The 25,000-nt window shown below is 43.0% G+C and overlaps 1 protein-coding gene across 10 annotated transcripts in view; it reads left to right on the forward strand.

Annotated features, from left to right (window-relative positions):
* The window catches only part of LOC110510242 (FRY microtubule binding protein b), a 173,151-nt gene that overhangs the window by 61,844 nt on the left and 86,307 nt on the right, over positions 1 to 25,000 (forward strand). For all 10 annotated transcript variants that reach the window (XM_090226469.1, XM_090226470.1, XM_090226471.1 and 7 more), the window contains exons 9-18: positions 793 to 891; positions 7,705 to 7,806; positions 9,680 to 9,783; positions 10,456 to 10,564; positions 12,740 to 12,826; positions 13,882 to 14,053; positions 16,564 to 16,696; positions 17,012 to 17,119; positions 17,470 to 17,596; positions 24,838 to 24,948. In XM_090226469.1, coding sequence (XP_090082595.1) covers positions 793 to 891; positions 7,705 to 7,806; positions 9,680 to 9,783; positions 10,456 to 10,564; positions 12,740 to 12,826; positions 13,882 to 14,053; positions 16,564 to 16,696; positions 17,012 to 17,119; positions 17,470 to 17,596; positions 24,838 to 24,948 — 1,152 coding nt within the window. The remainder of the gene's footprint in view (positions 1 to 792; positions 892 to 7,704; positions 7,807 to 9,679; positions 9,784 to 10,455; positions 10,565 to 12,739; positions 12,827 to 13,881; positions 14,054 to 16,563; positions 16,697 to 17,011; positions 17,120 to 17,469; positions 17,597 to 24,837; positions 24,949 to 25,000) is intronic.

Consider the following 25,000-nt stretch of genomic DNA (forward strand, 5'->3'; position numbering starts at 1 on the left):
CTCCTCATATCTTCTCATATCCCCTCATATCCTCTCACATCTCTCTCACACCTCTCATATCTTCTCATATCCTCTCACATCTATCTCACACTCCTCATATCTTCTCATATCCCCTCATATCCTCTCACATCTATCTCATACTCCTCATATCCCCTCATATCCCCTCATATCCTCTCACATCTCTCTCACACTCCTCATATCTTCTCATATCCAGACATATCCTCTCACATCTCTCTCACATCCCCTCATATCTATCTCACATCCCCTCATATCTTCTCATATCCTCTCATATCTTCTCATATCTTCTCATATCCTCTCACATCTATCTCACATCCCCTCATATATTCTCATATCTTCTCATATCCTCTCACATATCTCTCACACTCCTCATATCTTCTCATATCCCCTCATATCCTCTCACATCTCTCTCATATCCCCACATATCTTCTCATATCCTCTCACATCTCTCATATCCCCTCATATCTTCTCATATCCTCTCATATCTTCTCATATCCTCCCATATCCTCTCATATCTTCTCATATCTTCTCATATCTCTCTCATATCTCATAGTCTCTCATGTCTAATATAGTGTACCTCTAACTCTACTTCATGTTGTAATGTGCCTAATCAATCAATAATGTCACTGGAGATATTAGTCCCCCGTAGCCGCAGTACATATCTCTATACCATATCTTGAAATCTCTCATATCTAATATACTGTACCTGTCCTGTACATTGGTAACCCCTCTGCTCTGTGTATGACCTATGACCTTTTCCCTTTGACCTTGCAGACGGTGAAGAACGAGGTGAATGTTCCGTGTCTGAGGAACTTTGTAGAAAGTCTGTATGACACTACGCTGGACCTGTCCTCTAGGAAGAAACACTCTCTGGTCAGTCTATGCCACACTATTACTGTACTGGTCAGTCTGTTACTGTACTGGTCAGTCTATACCACTCTATTACTGTACTGGTCAGTCTATACCACACTATTACTGTACTGGTCAGTCTATACCACTCTATTACTGTACTGGTCAGTCTGTTACTGTACTGGTCAGTCTATACCACTCTATTACTGTACTGGTCAGTCTATACCACTCTATTACTGTACTGGTCAGTCTATACCACACTATTACTGTACTGGTCAGTCTGTTACTGTACTGGTCAGTCTATACCACACTATTACTGTACTGGTCAGTCTATTACTGTACTGGTCAGTCTATACCACTCTATTACTGTACTGGTCAGTCTATACCACACTATTACTGTACTAGTCAGTCTATACCACTATATTACTGTACTGGTCAGTCTATACCACTATATTACTGTACTGATCAGTCTGTACCACTCTATTACTGTAATGGTCAGTCTATACCACACTATTACTGTACTGGTCAGTCTGTTACTGTACTGGTCAGTCTATACCACTCTATTACTGTACTGGTCAGTCTGTTACTGTACTGGTCAGTCTATACCACTCTATTACTGTACTGGTCAGTCTATACCACACTATTACTGTACTGGTCAGTCTATACCACACTATTACTGTACTGGTCAGTCTATACCACACTATTACTGTACTGGTCAGTCTATACCACTCTATTACTGTACTGGTCAGTCTATACCACTATATTACTGTACTGATCAGTCTGTACCACTCTATTACTGTAATGGTCAGTCTATACCACACTATTATTGTACTGGTCAGTCTATACCACACTATTACTGTACTGGTCAGTCTATACCACTATATTACTGTACTGATCAGTCTATACCACACTATTACTGTACTGGTCAGTCTATTACTGTACTGTTCAGTCTATACCACACTATTACTGTACCGGTCAGTCTATACCACACTATTACTGTACTGGTCAGTCTATACCACACTATTACTGTACTGGTCAGTCTATACCACACTATTACTGTACCTGTCAGTCTATACCACACTTTTACTGTACTGGTCAGTTTATACCACACTATTACTGTACTGGTCAGTCTATACCACACTATTACTGTACTGGTCAGTCTATACTACACTATTACTGTACTGGTCAGTCTATGCAACACTATTACTGTACTGGTCAGTCTATACCACTCTATTACTGTACTGGTCAGTCTATTACTGTACTGGTCAGTTTATACCACACTATTACTGTACTGGTCAGTCTATACCACACTATTATTGTACTGGTCAGTACCGGTCAGTCTATACCACACTATTACTGTACTGGTCAGTCTATACCACACTATTACTGTACTGGTCAGTCTATACCACACTATTACTGTACCTGTCAGTCTATACCACACTTTTACTGTACTGGTCAGTTTATACCACACTATTACTGTACTGGTCAGTCTATACCACACTATTACTGTACTGGTCAGTCTATACCACACTATTACTGTACTGGTCAGTCTATGCAACACTATTACTGTACTGGTCAGTCTATACCACTCTATTACTGTACTGGTCAGTCTATTACTGTACTGGTCAGTTTATACCACACTATTACTGTACTGGTCAGTCTATACCACACTATTATTGTACTGGTCAGTCTATACCACACTATTACTGTACTGGTCAGTCTATACCACACTATTACTGTACTGGTCAGTCTATACCACACTATTACTGTACCTGTCAGTCTATACCACACTAGTACTATACTGGTCAGTCTATACCACACTATTACTGTACTGGTCAGATTCTCCTTTTACAGATTTCAGCTTTAAGTCATGTCTCCTTTCCTCACCTACCACTGATTAATGAATGGACTCCACCAATCGTCTGGTCCCACAGTATTAATGAATGGACTCCAGGTATAGTCTGGTCCCATAGTATTAATGAATGAACTCCAGGTATAGTCTGGTCCCCATAGTATTAATGAATTGACTCCAGGTATAGTCTGGTCCCCATAGTATTAATGAATTGACTCCAGGTATAGTCTGGTCCCCATAGTATTAATGAATGGACTACAGGTATAGTCTGGTCCCATAGTATTAATGAATGGACTACAGGTATAGTCTGGTCCCCATAGTATTAATGAATGGACTCCAGGTATAGTCTGGTCCCCATAGTATTACTGAATGGACTCCAGGTATAGTCTGGTCCCATAGTATTAATGAATGGACTCCAGGTATAGTCTGGTCCCATAGCATTAATGAATGGACTCCAGGTATAGTCTGGTCCCCATAGTATTAATGCATGGACTCCAGGTATAGTCTGGTCCCCATAGTATTCATGAATGGACTCCAGGTATAGTCTGGTCCCCATAGTATTAATGAATTGACTCCAGGTATAGTCTGGTCCCCATAGTATTAATGAATGGACTCCAGGTATAGTCTGGTCCCATAGTATTAATGAATGGACTACATGTATAGTCTGGTCCCCATAGTATTAATGAATGGACTCCAGGTATAGTCTGGTCCCCATAGTATTAATGAATGGACTCCAGGTATAGTCTGGTCCCATAGTATTAATGAATGGACTCCAGGTATAGTCTGGTCCCATAGCATTAATGAATGGACTCCAGGTATAGTCTGGTCCCCATAGTATTAATGCATGGACTCCAGGTATAGTCTGGTCCCCATAGTATTCATGAATGGACTCCAGGTATAGTCTGGTCCCCATAGTATTAATGAATTGACTCCAGGTATAGTCTGGTCCCCATAGTATTAATGAATTGACTCCAGGTATAGTCTGGTCCCCATAGTATTAATGAATTGACTCCAGGTATAGTCTGGTCCCCATAGTATTAATGAAGGGACTCCAGGTATAGTCTGGTCCCATAGTATTAATGAATGACAGGACAAGAGGAGGGGGGGTATGTGGTGTTGGGACACAGCCCATTGATGTATTTATGGACTGCTGGTTTTTTTCAATAGTTGTTGTCGTTGTTTTTGTTTTTGTGTGTGGTTGTTTATTTGTCCCCTTGTGGCTTTCACTACCTCCTTCGAATGGTGCTAGAAATGTCATCCGCCTACTGAACATGTTTGTTTTGTTTGGGATTCTTCAAATACCCTCCATCCAGCCAACCAGACGTTAAGACAAGACTTCAATCTGTCACTCCTCTTCTTCCTCCTCCTCACTCCTTCTTTAACAAGATGTTTTTCACGATGAGTACACACACACACTACCCTGTCATGCCAGAGCTGACGGGACCAAAAGGAGCAGGGAGATAATAACACGCTGTTTGTTTGTCCCTACATGTTGTTCTTCCTCATACCGCCACACCCCTACCCTTCAATTTGTACTCTACCGACTGACAGAGAGAGTGGGAGAAGGGTGTGGGGAGAGAGAGAAAGACAGAGACAGAAGAGCTGGGATAGTGTGTGTGTATGAAAGAGACAGAGAGAGAGAAGAGAGAGACAGAGAGAGAGGGAGACAGAGAGAGAGGGAGACAGAGAGAGAGAGAGAGAGACAGAGAGAGAGAGAGAGAGACGGAGAGAGACAGAGAGAGAGAGAGACGGAGAGAGAGACAGAGAGAGAGACAGAGAGAGAGAGAGAGAGAGAGACAGATAGAGAGAGAGAGGGAGAGAGAGCGATGGGAGGAAGGTAGGAAGGAAGGAAGGAAGGAAGGAAGGAAGGAAGGAAGGAAGGAAGGAGAGACAACATATTAGATTATATTTACTGACAGATTACTCATCTGATACATTCCCATCATACCTCAACCAGTTTAAAAGCATTACCTACATATGCCTGCCGGTCTGAGAGTGGTATTTGAGACTTAATGTAATAGAATATATTTAATGATCATTGTGAGACACTAACACTGAAACAGACACACAGGTGTGAGAGGACCACGGTTGGCACCAATCTGAAACTCCATACAACCTTGTTGAATGAGTACATGTAATGACAAATAATGTAGTGTAATGTAATGTAGTGTAGTGTAATGTCATGTAATGTAATGTAGTGTAATGTAATGTAATGTAGTGTAATGTAATGTAATGTAGTGTAATGTAGTGTAATGTAATGTAATGTAATGTAGTGTAATGTAATGTAATGTAATGTAGTGTAATGTAATGTAATGTAGTGTAATGTAATGTAATGTAGTGTAATGTAATGTAATGTAGTGTAGTGTAATGTAGTGTAATGTAATGTAATGTAGTGTAATGTAATGTAATGTAATGTAGTGTAATGTAGTGTAATGTAATGTAATGTAGTGTAATGTAATGTAATGTAGTGTAATGTAGTGTAATGTAGTGTAATGTAGTGTAATGTAATGTAATGTAGTGTAATGTAATGTAGTGTAATGTAGTGTAATGTAGTGTAGTGTAATGTAATGTAGTGTAATGTAATGTAATGTAGTGTAATGTAATGTAATGTAGTGTAATGTAGTGTAATGTAATGTAATGTAGTGTAGTGTAATGTAATGTAATGTAGTGTAATGTAATGTAATGTAGTGTAATGTAGTGTAATGTAATGTAATGTAATGTAGTGTAGTGTAATGTAATGTAATGTAGTGTAATGTAATGTAGTGTAGTGTAATGTAATGTAATGTAGTGTAATGTAATGTAATGTAGTGTAATGTAATGTAATGTAATGTAATGTAGTGTAATGTAATGTAGTGTAATGTAATGTAATGTAATGTAGTGTAATGTAATGTAATGTAGTGTAATGTAATGTAATGTAATGTAATGTAGTGTAATGTAATGTAATGTAATGTAGTGTAATGTAATGTAATGTAGTGTAATGTAATGTAATGTAATGTAATGTAATGTAATGTAGTGTAATGTAATGTAATGTAATGTAGTGTAATGTAGTGTAATGTAGTGTAATGTAATGTAATGTAGTGTAATGTAGTGTAATGTAATGTAATGTAGTGTAATGTAATGTAGTGTAATGTAATGTAGTGTAATGTAATGTAATGTAGTGTAATGTAATGTAATGTAGTGTAGTGTAATGTAATGTAATGTAGTGTAATGTAATGTAGTGTAATGTAATGTAATGTAGTGTAATGTAATGTAATGTAGTGTAATGTAGTTTAATGTAGTGTAATGTAATGTAATGTAGTGTAATGTAATGTAATGTAGTGTAATGTAATGTAGTTTAATGTAGTGTAATGTAGTGTAATGTAGTGTAATGTAGTGTAATGTAATGTAATGTAGTGTAATGTAATGTAGTGTAATGTAATGTAGTGTAATGTAATGTAGTTTAATGTAGTGTAATGTAGTGTAATGTAGTGTAATGTAGTGTAATGTAATGTAATGTAGTGTAATGTAATGTAGTTTAATGTAGTGTAATGTAGTGTAATGTAGTGTAATGTAGTGTAATGTAATGTAATGTAGTGTAATGTAATGTAGTTTAATGTAGTTTAATGTAGTGTAATGTAGTGTAATGTAGTGTAATGTAATGTAGTGTAATGTAATGTAATGTAGTGTAATGTAATGTAATGTAGTGTAATGTAATGTAGTGTAATGTAATGTAGTGTAATGTAATGTAGTTTAATGTAGTGTAATGTAGTGTAATGTAGTGTAATGTAGTGTAATGTAATGTAATGTAGTGTAATGTAATGTAGTGTAATGTAGTGTAATGTAATGTAATGTAATGTAGTTTAATGTAGTTTAATGTAGTGTAATGTAGTGTAATGTAATGTAATGTAGTTTAATGTAGTTTAATGTAGTTTAATGTAGTGTAATGTAGTGTAATGTAGTGTAATGTAATGTAATGTAGTTTAATGTAGTTTAATGTAATGTAATGTAGTGTAATGTAATGTAATGTAATGTAATGTAATGTAGTTTAATGCATGGCATGTAGTGTAGTGTAATGTCATGTAGTTTAAAACAATGTATTGTAATGTGTTATAATGTATTGTAGTGTAGTGTAATGTCATGTTGTGTAAAACAATGTAGTGAAATGTAATGTAATGTGTTGTAATGTAATGTAGTGTAATGTCATGTAGTGTAGTGTAATATCATGCAGTGTAGTGTAGTGTAATGTCGTGTAAAACAATGTAGTGTAATGTAATGTAATGTAGTGTAATGTCATGTAGTATAGTGTAATGTTATGTCCTGTCGTGTAATGTAGTGTAATGTCAGGTAGTGTAGTGTAATGTCATGTAGTGTAGTGTAATGTCATGTAGTGTAGTGTAATGTCAGGTAGAATAGTGTAATGTCATGTAGTGTAATGTAGTGTAGTGCAATGTAATGTAGTATAGTGTAATGTCATGTAGTATAGTGTAATGTCATGTAGTGTAGTGTAATGTCATGTAGTATAGTGTAATGTCATGTAGTATAGTGTAATGTCATGTAGTGTAGTGTAATGTGTAGTATAGTGTAATGTCATGTAGTATAGTGTAATGTCATGTAGTGTAGTGTAATGTTATGCAGTGTAGTGTAATGTCGTGTAGTATAGTGTAATGTCATGTAGTGTAGTGTAATGTCGTGTAGTGTAATGTAATGTAGTGTAATGTCATGTAGTGTAGTGTAATGTAACATAGTGCAATGCCATTTAGTGCAGTGTAATGTAGTATAGTGTAATGTCATGTAGTATAGTGTAATGTCATGTAATGTAGTGTAATGTCATGTAGTGTAGTGTAATGTCAGGTAGTATAGTGTAATGTCATGTAGTGTAATGTAGTAATGTAGTGAGTGTAGTGTCATGTCGTGTAATGTAGTGTAATGTCATGTAGTGTAGTGTAATGTCGTGTAATGTCATGTAGTGTATGGATCCATGATGAGTTGTTGTTCTCTGTCTCCAGGCTCTGTTTCCATTGGTTACCTGTCTGCTGTGTGTCAGTCAGAAGCAGCTCTTCCTCAACAGATGGCACATCTTCCTCAACAACTGTCTCTCCAACCTCAAGGTCAGAACACACACCCATACCCACAAACACACCCACCCATACCCACCCACCCACCCATACCCACACACACACCCACCCATACCCACCCACCCACCCACCCATACCCACACACACACCCATACCCACACACACACACCCATACCTATACACACACACACCCATACCCACACACACACACCCATACCCACACACACACACACCCATACCCACACACACACCCATACCCACACACACCTACCCATACATATACACACACCCATACACACACACACACCCATACCCACACACACACCCACCCATACCCACACACACACAAACACACACACACACACACACACACACACACACACCTCAACCCCCCTTATTAGCTGTGCTGGTGGAGGAAGCTGTTCGGTAGAAGGTGTTCAGGTTGAACAGCAATAGATGTCAGAGTGCCTGGAGGATACTGCATGAGGGTTGTTTATGGTTCTCCTCTGGGGACAACCGGAGAACCCGTTTAGGTTCTAGACAGCACCTTTTATTCTCAGAGTGTATGTCTGGTAATGTTATTGGGTTCTGTTCGGTTCTCACTAATGGGATAGACAGTGGCACTGTGGGTAATGCTTCTTACACTATCATCCTATGGTGAGACTCTATGTCAGTGGTAATGTTATTGGGTTCTGGTCGGTTCTCACTAATGGGATAGACAGTGGCACTGTGGGTAATGCTTCTTACACTATCATCCTATGGTGAGACTCTATGTCTGGTAATGTTATTGGGTTCTGGTCGGTTCTCACTAATGGGATAGACAGTGGCACTGTGGGTAATGCTTCTTACACTATCATCCTATGGTGAGACTCTATGTCAGTGGTAATGTTATTGGGTTCTGGTCGGTTCTCACTAATGGGATAGACAGTGGCACTGTGGGTAATGCTTCTTACACTATCATCCTATGGTGAGACTCTATGTCAGTGGTAATGTTATTGGGTTCTGGTCGGTTCTCACTAATGGGATAGACAGTGGCACTGTGGGTAATGCTTCTTACACTATCATCCTATGGTGAGACTCTATGTCAGTGGTAATGTTATTGGGTTCTGGTCGGTTCTCACTAATGGGATAGACAGTGGCACTGTGGGTAATGCTTCTTACACTATCATCCTATGGTGAGACTCTATGTCAGTGGTAATGTTATTGGGTTCTGGTCGGTTCTCACTAATGGGATAGACAGTGGCACTGTGGGTAATGCTTCTTACACTATCATCCTATGGTGAGACTCTATGTCAGTGGTAATGTTATTGGGTTCTGGTCGGTTCTCACTAATGGGATAGACAGTGGCACTGTGGGTAATGCTTCTTACACTATCATCCTATGGTGAGACTCTATGTCAGTGGTAATGTTATTGGGTTCTGGTCGGTTCTCACTAATGGGATAGACAGTGGCACTGTGGGTAATGCTTCTTACACTATCATCCTATGGTGAGACTCTATGTCAGTGGTAATGTTATTGGGTTCTGGTCGGTTCTCACTAATGGGATAGACAGTGGCACTGTGGGTAATGCTTCTTACACTATCATCCTATGGTGAGACTCTATGTCAGTGGTAATGTTATTGGGTTCTGGTCGGTTCTCACTAATGGGATAGACAGTGGCACTGTGGGTAATGCTTCTTACACTATCATCCTATGGTGAGACTCTATGTCAGTGGTAATGTTATTGGGTTCTGGTCGGTTCTCACTAATGGGATAGACAGTGGCACTGTGGGTAATGCTTCTTACACTATCATCCTATGGTGAGACTCTATGTCAGTTGGTAATTGGAACTAATGTGGTGTGAAACCAGACCGATGCTACTGTGTGCTGTTGACGTGTGACTAACTCTTGAGGTGTGTGTTTCCAGAATAAGGATCCCAAGATGGCCCGTGTGGCTCTGGAGGCTCTCTACCGGCTCCTCTGGGTCTATATGATCAGGATCAAGTGTGAGAGCAACACCGGAACACAGAGGTACTGTAGGATACAACATACACCATGCTCGTCTGTCATCGGCAGTTTACAATGTTGTCGACAGGAGCCCTTTTTCGTGTGTATCCGAGGTTTTTCAATAGCTGTCCTGGGGCCTGTACATGTGTAATGCTCTCCTTCAGTATTATACAAGAAGGATGTAATGTATTGCTTCTGTTGTGTGATATTAATCTATCCTTCCCCTTTCGCTCTCTCTCTCTTTCCCTCGCTCTCTCCCCCCCTCTCTCTCTCTCTCTTTCCCTCGCTCTCTCCCCCCCTCTCTCTGTCTCTCTCTTGCTCTTTCTCCCTTCCTCCTCTCTCTCTCTCTCTCTCTCTCTCTCTCTCTCTCTCTCTCTCTCTCTCTCTCTCTCTCTCTCTCTCTCAACCCCTTCTCCCTCACTCCCCTTTCTCTCTCTATTTCGCTCTCTCTTTCTCTCTCTCTCTCTCTCTCTCTCTCTCTCTCTCTCTCTCTCTCTCTCTCTCTCTCTCTTCCTCCCTCTCACTTTCTCACCCCCCTCCTCCCTTCCTTCCCTTTCTCTCTCTCTTTCCCACGCTCTCCCCCCCCTCTCTCCCCCCTCTCTCTTGCTCTCTTTCTCCCTTCCTCCTCCTCTCTCTCTCTCTCTCTCTCTCTCTCTCTTTCTCCCTTCCTCCTCCTCTCTCTCTCGTTTTCTCTAGTCGTCTGACGTCCATCACCACCACTCTGTTCCCTAAGGGCAGTCGTAGTGTCGTACCCAGAGACATGCCACTCAACATCTTTGTCAAGATCATACAATTTATAGCCCAGGTGTGTATTAAGGACATACAACAAACAAACCGGATGGAAAATATCCAGATTGTGTTCAAATATTACTCTGAACAGACAGAAATATCATTATTCACAATACTACACCAGGGAGCATCGTTAACTTACAGATTATCAGCTTCTAGGTTTAACACCCCTACTCTTATGACAAGTGCCATGGGATCTTTAATGACCTCAGAGAGTCAGGACACCTGTTTAACGCCCCATCCAAAAGATGGCACCCTACACAGGGCAGTGTCCCCAATCATGGGATTTTTTTTTTTAGACCAGAGGAAATAGTGCCTCCTACTTGCCCTCCAACATCACCTGCTCTCCCATCCAGGGACTGACCTGGACCAACCCTGCTTAGCATCAGAAGCAAGCCAGCAGTGGGATGCAGGGTGGTATGCTGCTGGCAAATACAAATACAATTGCGAGAAGGTCTACGGTTTGGAAAGCAAATGCCTACTTCTGAAAAGAGAAGACTGATCTGTCTGGAGATGAGAATCGACTTTTGTTCATTTGACATTATATACAAAGTCAGCTTTAATTTGAGAGTATTTTATCGGGTAAACCATTTAGAAATTACAGCACTTATTGTACATAGTCACCCCATTTTAGGGGACCAAACGTATGGGGACAAATTCACTTATATGTGTATGAAAGGAGTCAAACGTTTAGTATTTGGTCCCATAGTCCTAACATGCAACGATTACAACAAGCTTGTGACTCTACAAACTGGTTGGATGCATTTTCTGTTTGTTTTTGGTTGTTTTTTCTTCAGATGAATTTGTGCCCAATAGAAATGAATGGTAAATGATGTATTGTGTCATTTTGGAGTCACTTTTATTGTACACGAGAATATAATATGTTTTTGAACACTTCTACATTAATGTGGATGCTAATTAATACGGATAATCCTGAATGAATCGTGAATCGTGAATAATTATTTTGTGAATAGTTATTTGGGATATGATATTTGCAATGGTGAGAGGTTAGCATGTCTTGTCTGTATGACTGACAATCTGCACTTTAACCTCATAGTCATTTAAGTCTCCTTCAAAACAGCCTAGAACTAATTATAAAAACACTATTCCTTGTGTTTGGATGTGTATCATATATAACATTATAGCCGATTGTTTTGTTTTTTTACTTTCCTAAAACAATAATTGTCCACCTCACGGTTCATCTGTCAGAGATTTCAGCACTAAATACATCAGGGCATTACATGCATAGACCTTCAGGCCTAGGTGTCCGTGGTAGGATCTTAATATGGAAGAGAGGTTTAGACCCCAGATAGACAGATAGAGATATGGAGATATGCCAGCACCGTGATGCAACACCAACATCCATCTTTATACTCAGACAGCCTACTGTGTCTACTACTACTGTGTCTACTACTACTGTGTCGTCTACTACTGTGTCTACTACTACTACTACTGTGTCTACTACTACTACTGTGTCTACTACTACTACTGTGTCTACTACTACTACTGTGTCTACTACTACTACTGGGTCTACTACTACTACTGTGTCGTCTACTACTGTGTCTACTACTACTACTACTGTGTCTACTACTACTACTGTGTCTACTACTACTACTGTGTCTACTACTACTGTGTCTACTACTACTACTGTGTCTACTACTACTGTGTCTACTACTACTACTGTGTCTACTACTACTGTGTCTACTACTACTGTGTCTACTACTACTACTGTGTCTACTACTACTACTGTGTCTACTACTACTGTGTCTACTACTACTGTGTCTACTACTACTGTGTCTACTACTACTGTGTCTACTACTACTACTGTGTCTACTACTACTGTGTCTACTACTACTGTGTCTACTACTACTACTGTGTCTACTACTACTACTGTGTCTACTACTACTACTGGGTCTACTACTACTACTGTGTCTACTACTACTACTGTGTCTACTACTACTGTGTCTACTACTACTACTGTGTCTACTAATACTGTGTCTACTACTACTGTGTCTACTACTACTGTGTCTACTACTACTACTGTGTCTACTACTACTGTGTCTACTACTACTGTGTCTACTACTACTGTGTATACTACTACTACTGTGTCTACTACTACTGCTGTGTCTACTACGTCTACTACTACAGTACTCTATAATATTGGTCCTCTTCTCCTCCTCTCTCTCTTCAGGAAAGACTCGATTTTGCCATGAAGGAGATCATCTTTGACCTGCTGTGTGTCGGGAAGCCTGCCAAAGCGTTCAGTCTCAACCCAGAGGTAACAAACACAGTGGCAAGCAGGTCGGGGCCCCTAAAGCTCAGGTCTACTCCAGATAGCAGTTAGACATTTCATAAGCCATGGGACAATTATTTGTAATTTTTAAATTACAGGAAAGTGGCTTTAAAGCTGCAATATGTAACGTTTTTTGGGTGACCTGACCAAATTCACTTAGAAATGTAGATATATAGATCTGTCATTCTCATTGAAAGCAAGTCTAAGAAGCGGTAGTAAATATGTTCTATTTACGCTATTTCTAGGCCTACTGTTATTCACTTTTCAGTTTTGTACACCAGCTTCAAATAGCTTGAAAAAATAATATTTTTTGGTTATTTAAAAGATATTCCACAGCGGTTTAGATTGTAAAATTCTTCTCTACTTGCTTGTTTTGTCACATAAACTGAAATTAGATGAACTTTTTGAATTTTAGCAAACAGGAAATGGCGGAGCGATTTCTGCATTTCTGCAAAACGGCAAAATGTTCTTTCACCCTCTTGGCAAAATGTGTAGAATAGCATTGAGATTAGCTTTAAAACAGCATCATTTTCTCTGCCCCATTTTAACATGTGTAGAAGTTCAAGTAGATAGCTATTTTCCTTTAAAAAATGGTTTTCCTTGTTCGGACCTTGCAGAGAGGAGCCTCGCTAACTACACTACACCACTGACCTGATGCCTATAGCAGAAGGCTGGGGAGCCTCAAATGTATACTAATACTGTGTGTGTGTGTGTTGTGTGTGTGTGTGTGTGTGTGTGTGTGTGTGTGTGTGTGTGTGTGTGTGTGTGTGTGTGTGTGTGTGTGTGTGTGCGTGCGTCTGTGTTGTGTCTCCGTAGCGTATGAACATAGGTCTGAGGGCCTTCCTGGTGATAGCTGATGCCCTGCAGCAGAAGGACGGGGAGCCTCCCATGTATACTAATACTGTGTGTGTGTGTTGTGTCTCCGTAGCGTATGAACATAGGTCTGAGGGCCTTCCTGGTGATAGCTGATGCCCTGCAGCAGAAGGACGGGGAGCCTCCCATGTATACTAATACTGTGTGTGTGTGTTGTGTCTCCGTAGCGTATGAACATAGGTCTGAGGGCCTTCCTGGTGATAGCTGATGCCCTGCAGCAGAAGGACGGGGAGCCTCCCATGCCCAACACTGGAGCCACTCTGCCCTCTGGAAACTCTCTGAAGAAGAAGAAGACTTACCTCAGCAAGACGCTCACTGAGGACGAAGCCCAACTCATAGGTGTGTGTGCATTTGTGTGTGTGTGCAGCTTGTGGGTGTGTGTGTGTGTGTATTTGCCCCATGAAGTGGCACTAGAGACGCTCTCCCACTAGTGATGGGGGGGAAAAAATTGATACAGTTACATATCGCAATAATATTTTATATGATATTATGTCGATACTTTGTCTCCAAGTATCAGTTTGTAAAAATAATATATTGTTTTATTTCTTTCTGTTGCTAGATAGTGTTAGCTAGCGCTAATCAGCTGTACCTGCTTCAAAACTCTGGTATTTTTCATCCTATAGCTTGTTTTCCATCTTTTAAAAAAATAGTGAGCCAACATGTTTTTTAGAACTTTTATTGTCGGGACTGATCAAAACCAATTTTCCATTGTTCTCTCACTCGCCTCTCTGCAGCAGACATGTAGTGAGCAATATGTTTGGAACATCAAATCACAATACAATCACAGTATCGAATCACAATACATATAGAATCACAATACATATAGAATCACAATACATATAGAATCACAATACATATAGAATCACAATACATATAGAATCTTGAGAATCACAATACATATAGAATCTTGAGAATCACAATACATATAGAATCTTGAGAATCACAACACATATAGAATCTTGAGAATCACAATACATATAGAATCTTGAGAATCACAATACATATAGAATCTTGAGAATCACAACACATATAGAATCTTGAGAATCACAATACATATAGAATCTTGAGAATCACAATACATATAGAATCTTGAGAATCACAATACATATAGAATCTTGAGAATCACAATACACATAGAATCTTGAGAATCACAACACATATAGAATCTTGAGAATCACAATACATATAGAATCTTGAGAATCACAATACATATAGAATCTTGAGAATCACAATACATATAGAATCTTGAGAATCACAACACATATAGAATCTTGAGAATCACAATACATATAGAATCTTGAGAATCACAATACATATAGAATCTTGAGAATCACAACACATAGAATCTTGAGAATCACAATACATATAGAATCTTGAGAATCACAATACATATAGAATCTTGAGAATCACAATACATATAGAATCTTGAGAATCACAATACATATAGAATCTTGAGAATCACAATACATATAGAATCTTGAGAATCACAACACATATAGAATCTTGAGAATCACAATACATATAGAATCTTGAGAATCACAATACATATAGAATCTTGAGAATCACAATACATATAGAATCCTGAGAATCACAATACATATAGAATCTTGAGAATCACAACACATATAGAATCTTGAGAATCACAACACATATAGAATCTTGAGAATCACAATACATATAGAATCTTGAGAATCACAACACATATAGAATCTTGAGAATCACAGTACATATAGAATCTTGAGAATGATGAGTATCGCAGTACATATCGTATTGGCACCGACAGGGCCTTCAGAAAGTATTCACACCTCTTGACCTTTTCCACATCTTGTTGTGTTACAGCCTGAATATAAAATGGAATAAATAGAGATTTGTTTTTGCGTCACTGTCCTACACACAATACCCCATAGTGTCAAGGTGGAATTATGTTTTTACAAATGTTTACATCATTAATGAAAAATGTCATGCTGAAATGTCTTGTCAGTAACTATTCAACACCTTTGTTATTGCAAGCCTAAATACGTTCAGTATTTAGTAAGCATGTGCTTAAAACCCCCTAAGGTCACTGTCCAGGCCTATCTGGGGTCTATGTCTATCTGGGGTCTGGGGTCCAGGCCTATCTGGGGTCCATGTCTATCTGGGGTCTATGTCTATCTGGGGTCTATGTCTATCTGTGGTCCATGTCTATCTGGGGTCCATGTCTATCTGTGGTCTGGGGTCTATGTCTATCTGGGGTCCGGGGTCTATGTCTATCTGGGGTCTATGTCTATCTGGGGTCCATGTCTATCTGAGGTCTGGGGTCCATGTCTATCTGGGGTCTATGTCTATCTGGGGTCCATGTCTATCTGGGGTCCATGTCTATCTGGGGTCCATGCCTATCTGGGGTCTGGGCTCCATGTCTATCTGGGGTCCATGTCTATCTGGGGTCTATGTCTATCTGGGGTCCATGTCTATCTGGGCTCCATGTCTATCTGGAGTCTGGGGTCCATGTCTATCTGGGGTCCATGCCTATCTGGGGTCTGGGCTCCATGTCTATCTGGGATCCATGTCTATCTGGGGTCTATGTCTATCTGGGGTCCATGTCTATCTGGGCTCCATGTCTATCTGGAGTCTGGGGTCCATGTCTATCTGGGGTCTATCTGTTGTTCCATGCAGTGAATCTGTTATTCAATGCATTTGTATGGGCTAATAACAGTAAGGCCCAAAAACTATTTTCATCAAATATATATATAAAATGATCCTTGATGAGATATTTTCTTTAAAAAATTCCTTATAGCTAGTAAAGTTCAGGAAGAGTTCAGGAGCTCATTACCTCTCTCTCTCTCTCTCTCCCTCTCTCTCTCTCTCTCTAGGTATGTCTCTGTACTACTCCCAGGTGCGTAAGGCCATAGACAACATCCTGAGACACTTGGACAAGGAGGTGGGCCGCTGTATGATGCTCACTAACGTACAGATGCTCAACAAGGAACCAGAGGACATGATCACGTATGTCCTGTATTTACTACCTACTATGACACTGTGTTGAAGCCACTCAATACTAGGTGGAAAAAAAGATTCTCTTTCTGATTGGTCCTAGTGTCACTATATTACTAATCTGTCCCTCCTCATGTCCATATGTCCTACCCTTACCCCCCCCCTCCTCTCAATCTCTCTCTCTCTCTCTCTCTCTCTCTCTCTCGCTCTCTCCCTCTCTCTCGCTCTCTCTCCCTCTCTCTCTCCCTCTCCCTCTCTCTCTCTCTCTCTCTCCCTCCTCTTCCCCCCCTCTCTCTCTCTCCCCCTCTCTCCTTCCCTCTTTCTCAGAGGGGAGAGGAAGCCTAAGATAGATCTGTTCAGGACGTGTGTGGCAGCTATTCCTCGTATCCTCCCTGACAGCATGTCCAAACCTGAACTCATAGACCTTTTGTCACGGTGAGAGTCCCAGTCTATCAAACTGTCACATATTCAACATTTGTTCAGTAAAAACTTCACCCTCCTGTCATGCTAATGCAACGCTAACTTGAAACACATAACTTGTGCAAAATATTTTGCCTCATATGAGTCTAATGGTTTCTACTTTCTCCTGTCAGTCTGACTGTATCTTTAGAATGTGTGGCATGTTCTAGAACCTCTCTGTGTTGTCTCTCCTGTCAGTCTGACTGTATCTTTAGAATGTTTGGCGTATTCTAGAACCTCTCTGTGTTCTCTCTCCTGTCTGTCTGACTGTATCTTTAGAATGTTTGGCGTATTCTAGAACCTCTCTGCCTTCTCTCTCCTGTCAGCCTGACTGTCCACATGGACGACGAGCTCCGCCTCATCTCCCAGAATTCCTTGCAGAGCCTGCTGCTGGATTTCTCTGATTGGAGGGAGGACGTCCTGTTTGGATATACACACTTCCTGCTCCGAGAGGTGACTATATGTTTCAGATATATGTTATTGTAGAGCAGAGGTATTCATGCACATTTTGTTGAGTGATCTCAATTATTTTACCTAAACGACAACATGAACATACAAAACATAACACCACGAGTATTACATCAGGAGTATTACATAAGGAGTTTTACACCAGGAGTATCAGGAGTATTACACCAGGAGTATTACATCAGGAGTTTTACATCAGGAGTTTTACATCAGGAGTATTACACCAGCAGTATTACATCAGGAGTATTACAGCAGGAGTATTACACCAGGAGTATTACAGCAGGAGTGCCAGGAGTATTACACCAGGAGTATTACACTGGGAGTATTACATCAGGAGTATTACACAGGAGTATTACACCAGCAGTAGCATGAGTATTACAGCAGGAGTATTACACCAGGAGTATTACATCAGGAGTATTACATCAGGAGTATTACATCAGGAGTATTACACCAGGAGTATTACACCAGGAGTATCAGGAGTATTACACCAGGAGTATTACATCAGGAGTATCAGGAGTATTACATCAGGAGTATTACACTAGGAGTATTACAGCAGGAGTATCAGGAGTATTACATCAGGAGTATCATGAGTATTGCACCAGAAGTATTACATCAGGAGTATCAGGAGTATTACACCAGGAGTATTACATCAGGAGTATCAGGAGTATTACATCAGGAGTATTACACCATGAGTATTACAGCAGGAGTATTACATCAGGAGTATTATACCATGAGTGTTACATCAGGAGTATTACATCAGGAGTATTACACCATGAGTGTTACATCAGGAATATTACATCAGGAGTATTACACCAGGAGTATTACATCAGGAGTATTACACCAGGAGTATCACACCAGGAGTATTACATCAGGAGTATTACACCAGGAGTATCATGAGTATTACACCAGGAGTATCAGGAGTATTACACCAGGAGTATCACACCAGGAGCATCACGTCAGGAGTACCAGGACTATTACACCTGGAGTATCAGGAGTATTACACCAGGAGTATCAGGAAAATTACACCAGGAGTATTACATCAGGAGTATTACATCAGGAGTATCATGAGTATTACACTATGAGTATTACATCAGGAGTATCAGGAGTATTACACCAGGAGTATTACACCAGGAGTATTCCACCAGGAGTATTACATCAGGAGTATTACATCAGGAGTATTACACCAGGAGTATTACATCAGGAGTATCATGAGTATTACACCAGGAGTAGTACATCAGGAGTATCAGGAGTATTACATCAGGAGTATTACACCAGGAGTATTACATCAGGAGTATCAGGAGTATTACATCAGGAGTATCAGGAGTATTACATCAGGAGTATCAGGAGTATTACATCAGGAGTATTACATCAGGAGTATCACATCAGGATTATCACATCAGGATTATCGGGAGTATTACACCAGGAGTATTACACCAGTAGTATTACATCAGGAGTATCAGGAGTATTACATCAGGAATATCACATCAGGATTATCAGGAGTATTACACCAGGAGTATTACACCAGGAGTATTACATCAGGAGTATTACATCAGGAGTATCACATCAGCATTATCAGGAGTATTACACCAGGAGTATTACATCAGGAGTATTACATCAGGAGTATCACATCAGGATTATCAGGAGTATTACACCAGGAGTATTACAGCAGGAGTATCAGGAGAATTACACCCGGAGTATTACACCAGGAGTATTACATCAGGAGTACCAGGAGTATTACACCAGGAGTATTACACCGGGAGTATTACATCAGGAGTATCAGGAGTATTACACCAGGAGTATTACACCAGGAGTATTACACCGGGAGTATTACACCAGGAGTATCAGGAGTATTGCATCAGGAGTATTACATCGGGAGTATCAGGAGTATTACATCAGGAGTATTACACCAGGAGTATTGCATCAGGAGTATTACACCAGGAGTATCAGGAGTATTACATCAGGAGTATTACACCAGGAGTATTGCATCAGGAGTATTGCATCAGGAGTATTACACCAGCAGTATTACATCAGGAGTATTACACCAGGAGTATTGCATCAGGAGTATTGCATCAGGAGTATTACACCAGGAGTATTGCATCAGGAGTATTGCATCAGGAGTATTGCACCAGGCGTATCAAGAGTATTGCATCATAAGTATAACACCAGGAGTATTACATATATGTATGATGAAGCATCAACTCTTAGCCCTCTTTTCCAATTCAAATGAGCTCCAATAGTGAGTAATGACAACATTGCTGTTGTTTCGTGTGACTACAGCACCAATGATAAAAGGCTAAAATAGAGACATGTTCTAATTGAGAGAGGCGTCAAAGCAGACAATTTGCCCGCCCGGCATTGGTCACTATAACTCAAAACAATGCATTCTAAAATAAATCACACACACTTCACACGCTGACAGGTACATTTCAATTCAGGGGATGAACTGAAATTCCAATTCAAGTTTTAAAACCTTGAAAGTGACATTGATTTTCATGGGAGGATATCTCAGTTGAATTGACAAAATACTGAATATCATTTATCTGTGATCTACCTTGTATGTACAGTATATCATGTATTGACAGCTCTCTGTGATGGCTTCCTCTCAGCTCTCTGTGATGGCTCTGTGTGATGGCTCCCTCTCTGTGATGGCTCTGTGTGATGGCTCCCTCTCTGTGTGATGGCTTTGTGTGATGGTCCCCTTTCTGTGTGATGGCTCTGTGTGATGGTTCCCTTTCTGTGTGATGGCTCCTTCTCTGTGTGATGGCTCCTTCTCTGTGTGATGGCTCCTTCTCTGTGTGATGGCTCCCTCTCTGTGATGGCTCCTTCTCTGTGTGATGACTCCCTCTCTGTGTGATGGCTACCTGTGATGGTTCCCTCTCTGTGTGATGGGTCCCTTTCTGTGTGATGGCTCCTTCTCTGTGTGATGGCTCCTTCTCTGTGTGATGGCTCCCTCTCTGTGTGATGGCTCCTTCTCTGTGTGATGGCTCCCTCTCTGTGTGATGGCTATCTGTGATGGTTCCCTCTCTGTGTGATGGGTCCCTTTCTGTGTGATGGTTCCCTCTCTGAGTGATGGTTCCCTCTCTGTGTGATGGGTCCCTCACTGCTCTGTGTGATGGCTCTGTGTGATGGCTCCCTCTCTGAGTGATGGTTCCCTCTCTGAGTGATGGTTCACTCTCTGTGTGATGGGTCCCTCACTGCTCTGTGTGATGGCTCTGTGTGATGGGTCCCTCACTGCTCTGTGTGATGGCTCCCTCACTGCTCTGTGTGATGGGTCTGTGTGATGGTGCCCTCTCTGTGTGATGGCTCCCTCACTGCTCTGTGTGATGGGTCTGAGTGATGGTGCCCTCTCTGTGTGATGGCTCCCTCACTGCTCTGTGTGATGCCTCTGTGTGATGGCTCTGTGTGATGGCTCTGTGTGATGGTTCCCTCTCTGTGTGATGGCTCCCTCACTGCTCTGTGTGATGCCCCCCCCCCTCTGCTCTGTGTGATGGCCTCTGTGTGATTCCTCTGTGTGATGCCTCTGTGTGATGGCTCCCTCTCTGTGTGATGGCTCTGTGTGATGTCTCTGTGTGATGGCTCCCTCTCTGTGTGATGGCTCTGTGTGATGCCTCTGTGTGATGGCTCCCTCTCTGTGTGATTCCTCTGTGTGATGGCTCCCTCTCTGTGTAATGGCTATCTGTGATGGTTCCCTCTCTGTGTGATGGGTCCCTTTCTGTGTGATGATTCCCTCTCTGAGTGATGGTTCCCTCTCTGTGTGATGGGTCCCTCACTGCCTTGTGTGATGGCTCTGTGTGATGGCTCCCTCTCTGAGTGATGGTTCCATCTCTGTGTGATGGGTCCCTCACTGCTCTGTGTGATGGGTCCCTCACTACTCTGTGTGATGGGTCCCTCACTGCTCTGTGTGATGGCTCCCTCACTGCTCTGTGTGATGGCTCCCTTACTGCTCTGTGTGATGGGTCTGTGTGATGGTGCCCTCTCTGTGTGATGGCTCCCTCACTGCTCTGTGTGATGGGTCTGTGTGATGGTGCCCTCTCTGTGTGATGGCTCCCTCACTGCTCTGTGTGATGGGTCTGAGTGATGGTGCCCTCTCTGTGTGATGGCTCCCTCACTGCTCTGTGTGATGCCTCTGTGTGATGGCTCTGTGTGATGGCTCTGTGTGATGGTTCCCTCTCTGTGTGATGGCTCCCTCACTGCTCTGTGTGATGCCCCCCCCCCCCCTGCTCTGTGTGATGGCCTCTGTGTGATTCCTCTGTGTGATGCCTCTGTGTGATGCCTCTGTGTGATGGCTCCCTCTCTGTGTGATGGCTCTGTGTGATGGCTCTGTGTGATGGCTCCCTCTCTGTGTGATGGCTCTGTGTGATGCCTCTGTGTGATGGCTCCCTCTCTGTGTGATTCCTCTGTGTGATGGCTCCCTCTCTGTGTAATGGCTATCTGTGATGGTTCCCTCTCTGTGTGATGGGTCCCTCACTGCCCTGTGTGATGGCTCTGTGTGATGGCTCCCTCTCTGAGTGATGGTTCCATCTCTGTGTGATGGGTCCCTCACTGCTCTGTGTGATGGGTCCCTCACTGCTCTGTGTGATGGGTCCCTCACTGCTCTGTGTGATGGCTCCCTCACTGCTCTGTGTGATGGCTCCCTCACTGCTCTGTGTGATGGGTCTGTGTGATGGTGCCCTCTCTGTGTGATGGCTCCCTCACTGCTCTGTGTGATGGATCTGTGTGATGGTGCCCTCTCTGTGTGATGGGTCCCTCACTGCTCTGTGTGATGGCTCTGTGTGATGGTTCCCTCTCTATGTGATGGGTCCCTCACTGCTCTGTGTGATGGCTCTGTGTGATGGCTCCCTCTCTGAGTGATGGTTCCCTCTCTGAGTGATGGTTCACTCTCTGTGTGATGGGTCCCTCACTGCTCTGTGTGATGGCTCTGTGTGATGGGTCCCTCACTGCTCTGTGTGATGGCTCCCTCACTGCTCTGTGTGATGGGTCTGTGTGATGGTGCCCTCTCTGTGTGATGGCTCCCTCACTGCTCTGTGTGATGGGTCTGAGTGATGGTGCCCTCTCTGTGTGATGGCTCCCTCACTGCTCTGTGTGATGCCTCTGTGTGATGGCTCTGTGTGATGGCTCTGTGTGATGGTTCCCTCTCTGTGTGATGGCTCCCTCACTGCTCTGTGTGATGCCCCCCCCCCTCTGCTCTGTGTGATGGCCTCTGTGTGATTCCTCTGTGTGATGCCTCTGTGTGATGCCTCTGTGTGATGGCTCCCTCTCTGTGTGATGGCTCTGTGTGATGTCTCTGTGTGATGGCTCCCTCTCTGTGTGATGGCTCTGTGTGATGCCTCTGTGTGATGGCTCCCTCTCTGTGTGATTCCTCTGTGTGATGGCTCCCTCTCTGTGTAATGGCTATCTGTGATGGTTCCCTCTCTGTGTGATGGGTCCCTCACTGCCCTGTGTGATGGCTCTGTGTGATGGCTCCCTCTCTGAGTGATGGTTCCATCTCTGTGTGATGGGTCCCTCACTGCTCTGTGTGATGGGTCCCTCACTGCTCTGTGTGATGGGTCCCTCACTGCTCTGTGTGATGGCTCCCTCACTGCTCTGTGTGATGGCTCCCTCACTGCTCTGTGTGATGGGTCTGTGTGATGGTGCCCTCTCTGTGTGATGGCTCCCTCACTGCTCTGTGTGATGGATCTGTGTGATGGTGCCCTCTCTGTGTGATGGCTCCCTCACTGCTCTGTGTGATGGCTCTGTGTGATGGTTCCCTCTCTATGTGATGGGTCCCTCACTGCTCTGTGTGATGGCTCTGTGTGATGGCTCCCTCTCTGAGTGATGGTTCCCTCTCTGAGTGATGGTTCACTCTCTGTGTGATGGGTCCCTCACTGCTCTGTGTGATGGCTCTGTGTGATGGGTCCCTCACTGCTCTGTGTGATGGCTCCCTCACTGCTCTGTGTGATGGGTCTGTGTGATGGTGCCCTCTCTGTGTGATGGCTCCCTCACTGCTCTGTGTGATGGGTCTGAGTGATGGTGCCCTCTCTGTGTGATGGCTCCCTCACTGCTCTGTGTGATGCCTCTGTGTGATGGCTCTGTGTGATGGCTCTGTGTGATGGCTCCCTCACTGCTCTGTGTGATGCCCCCCCCCCCTCTGCTCTGTGTGATGGCCTCTGTGTGATTCCTCTGTGTGATGCCTCTGTGTGATGCCTCTGTGTGATGGCTCCCTCTCTGTGTGATGGCTCTGTGTGATGTCTCTGTGTGATGGCTCCCTCTCTGTGTGATGGCTCTGTGTGATGCCTCTGTGTGATGGCTCCCTCTCTGTGTGATTCCTCTGTGTGATGGCTCCCTCTCTGTGTAATGGCTATCTGTGATGGTTCCCTCTCTGTGTGATGGGTCCCTTTCTGTGTGATGATTCCCTCTCTGAGTGATGGTTCCCTCTCTGTGTGATGGGTCCCTCACTGCCCTGTGTGATGGCTCTGTGTGATGGCTCCCTCTCTGAGTGATGGTTCCATCTCTGTGTGATGGGTCCCTCACTGCTCTGTGTGATGGGTCCCTCACTGCTCTGTGTGATGGGTCCCTCACTGCTCTGTGTGATGGCTCCCTCACTGCTCTGTGTGATGGCTCCCTCACTGCTCTGTGTGATGGGTCTGTGTGATGGTGCCCTCTCTGTGTGATGGCTCCCTCACTGCTCTGTGTGATGGATCTGTGTGATGGTGCCCTCTCTGTGTGATGGCTCCCTCACTGCTCTGTGTGATGGCTCTGTGTGATGGTTCCCTCTCTGTGTGATGGCTCCCTCACTGCTCTGTGTGATGGCCCCCCCTCTGCTCTGTGTGATGGCTCTGTGTGCTGCCTCTGTGTGATGCCTCTGTGTGATGGCTCCCTCTCTGTGTGATGTCTCTGTGTGATGGCTCCCTCTCTGTGTGATGGCTCTGTGTGATGCCTCCCTCTCTGTGTGATGGCTCCCTCTCTGTGTGATGGCTCCCTCTCTGTGTGATGCCTCTGTGTGATGGCTCCCTCTCTGTGTGATGGCTCCCTCTCTGTGTGATGCCTCTGTGTGATGGCTCCCTCTCTGTGTGATGGCTCCCTCTCTGTGTGATGGCTCCCTCTCTGTGTGATGGCTCCCTCACTGCGCTGTGTGATGCCTCTGTGTGATGGCTCCCTCTCTGTGTGATGGCTCCGGCTCTGTGTGATGGCTCCCTCTCTGTGTGATGGCTCCGGCTCTGTGTGATGGCTCCCTCTCTGTGTGCCTCCAGGTTCAGGACACACACCAGGGTCTGCAGGACTCCTCCATCAAACTACTGCTGCAACTGCTCACACAGTGGAGACTCACACTGCAGGTCCCTGGGAACAAACGGGCTGCTGAGGTTTGTAGTGTGTGTAGGGTGTGTGTGTGTGTGTGTGTGTGTGTGTGTAATG

This window comes from Oncorhynchus mykiss, chromosome 29, assembly GCF_057628025.1.
Source record: "Oncorhynchus mykiss isolate SJ-2025 chromosome 29, ASM5762802v1, whole genome shotgun sequence".
Classification (NCBI taxonomy): Eukaryota; Metazoa; Chordata; class Actinopteri; order Salmoniformes; family Salmonidae; genus Oncorhynchus; species Oncorhynchus mykiss.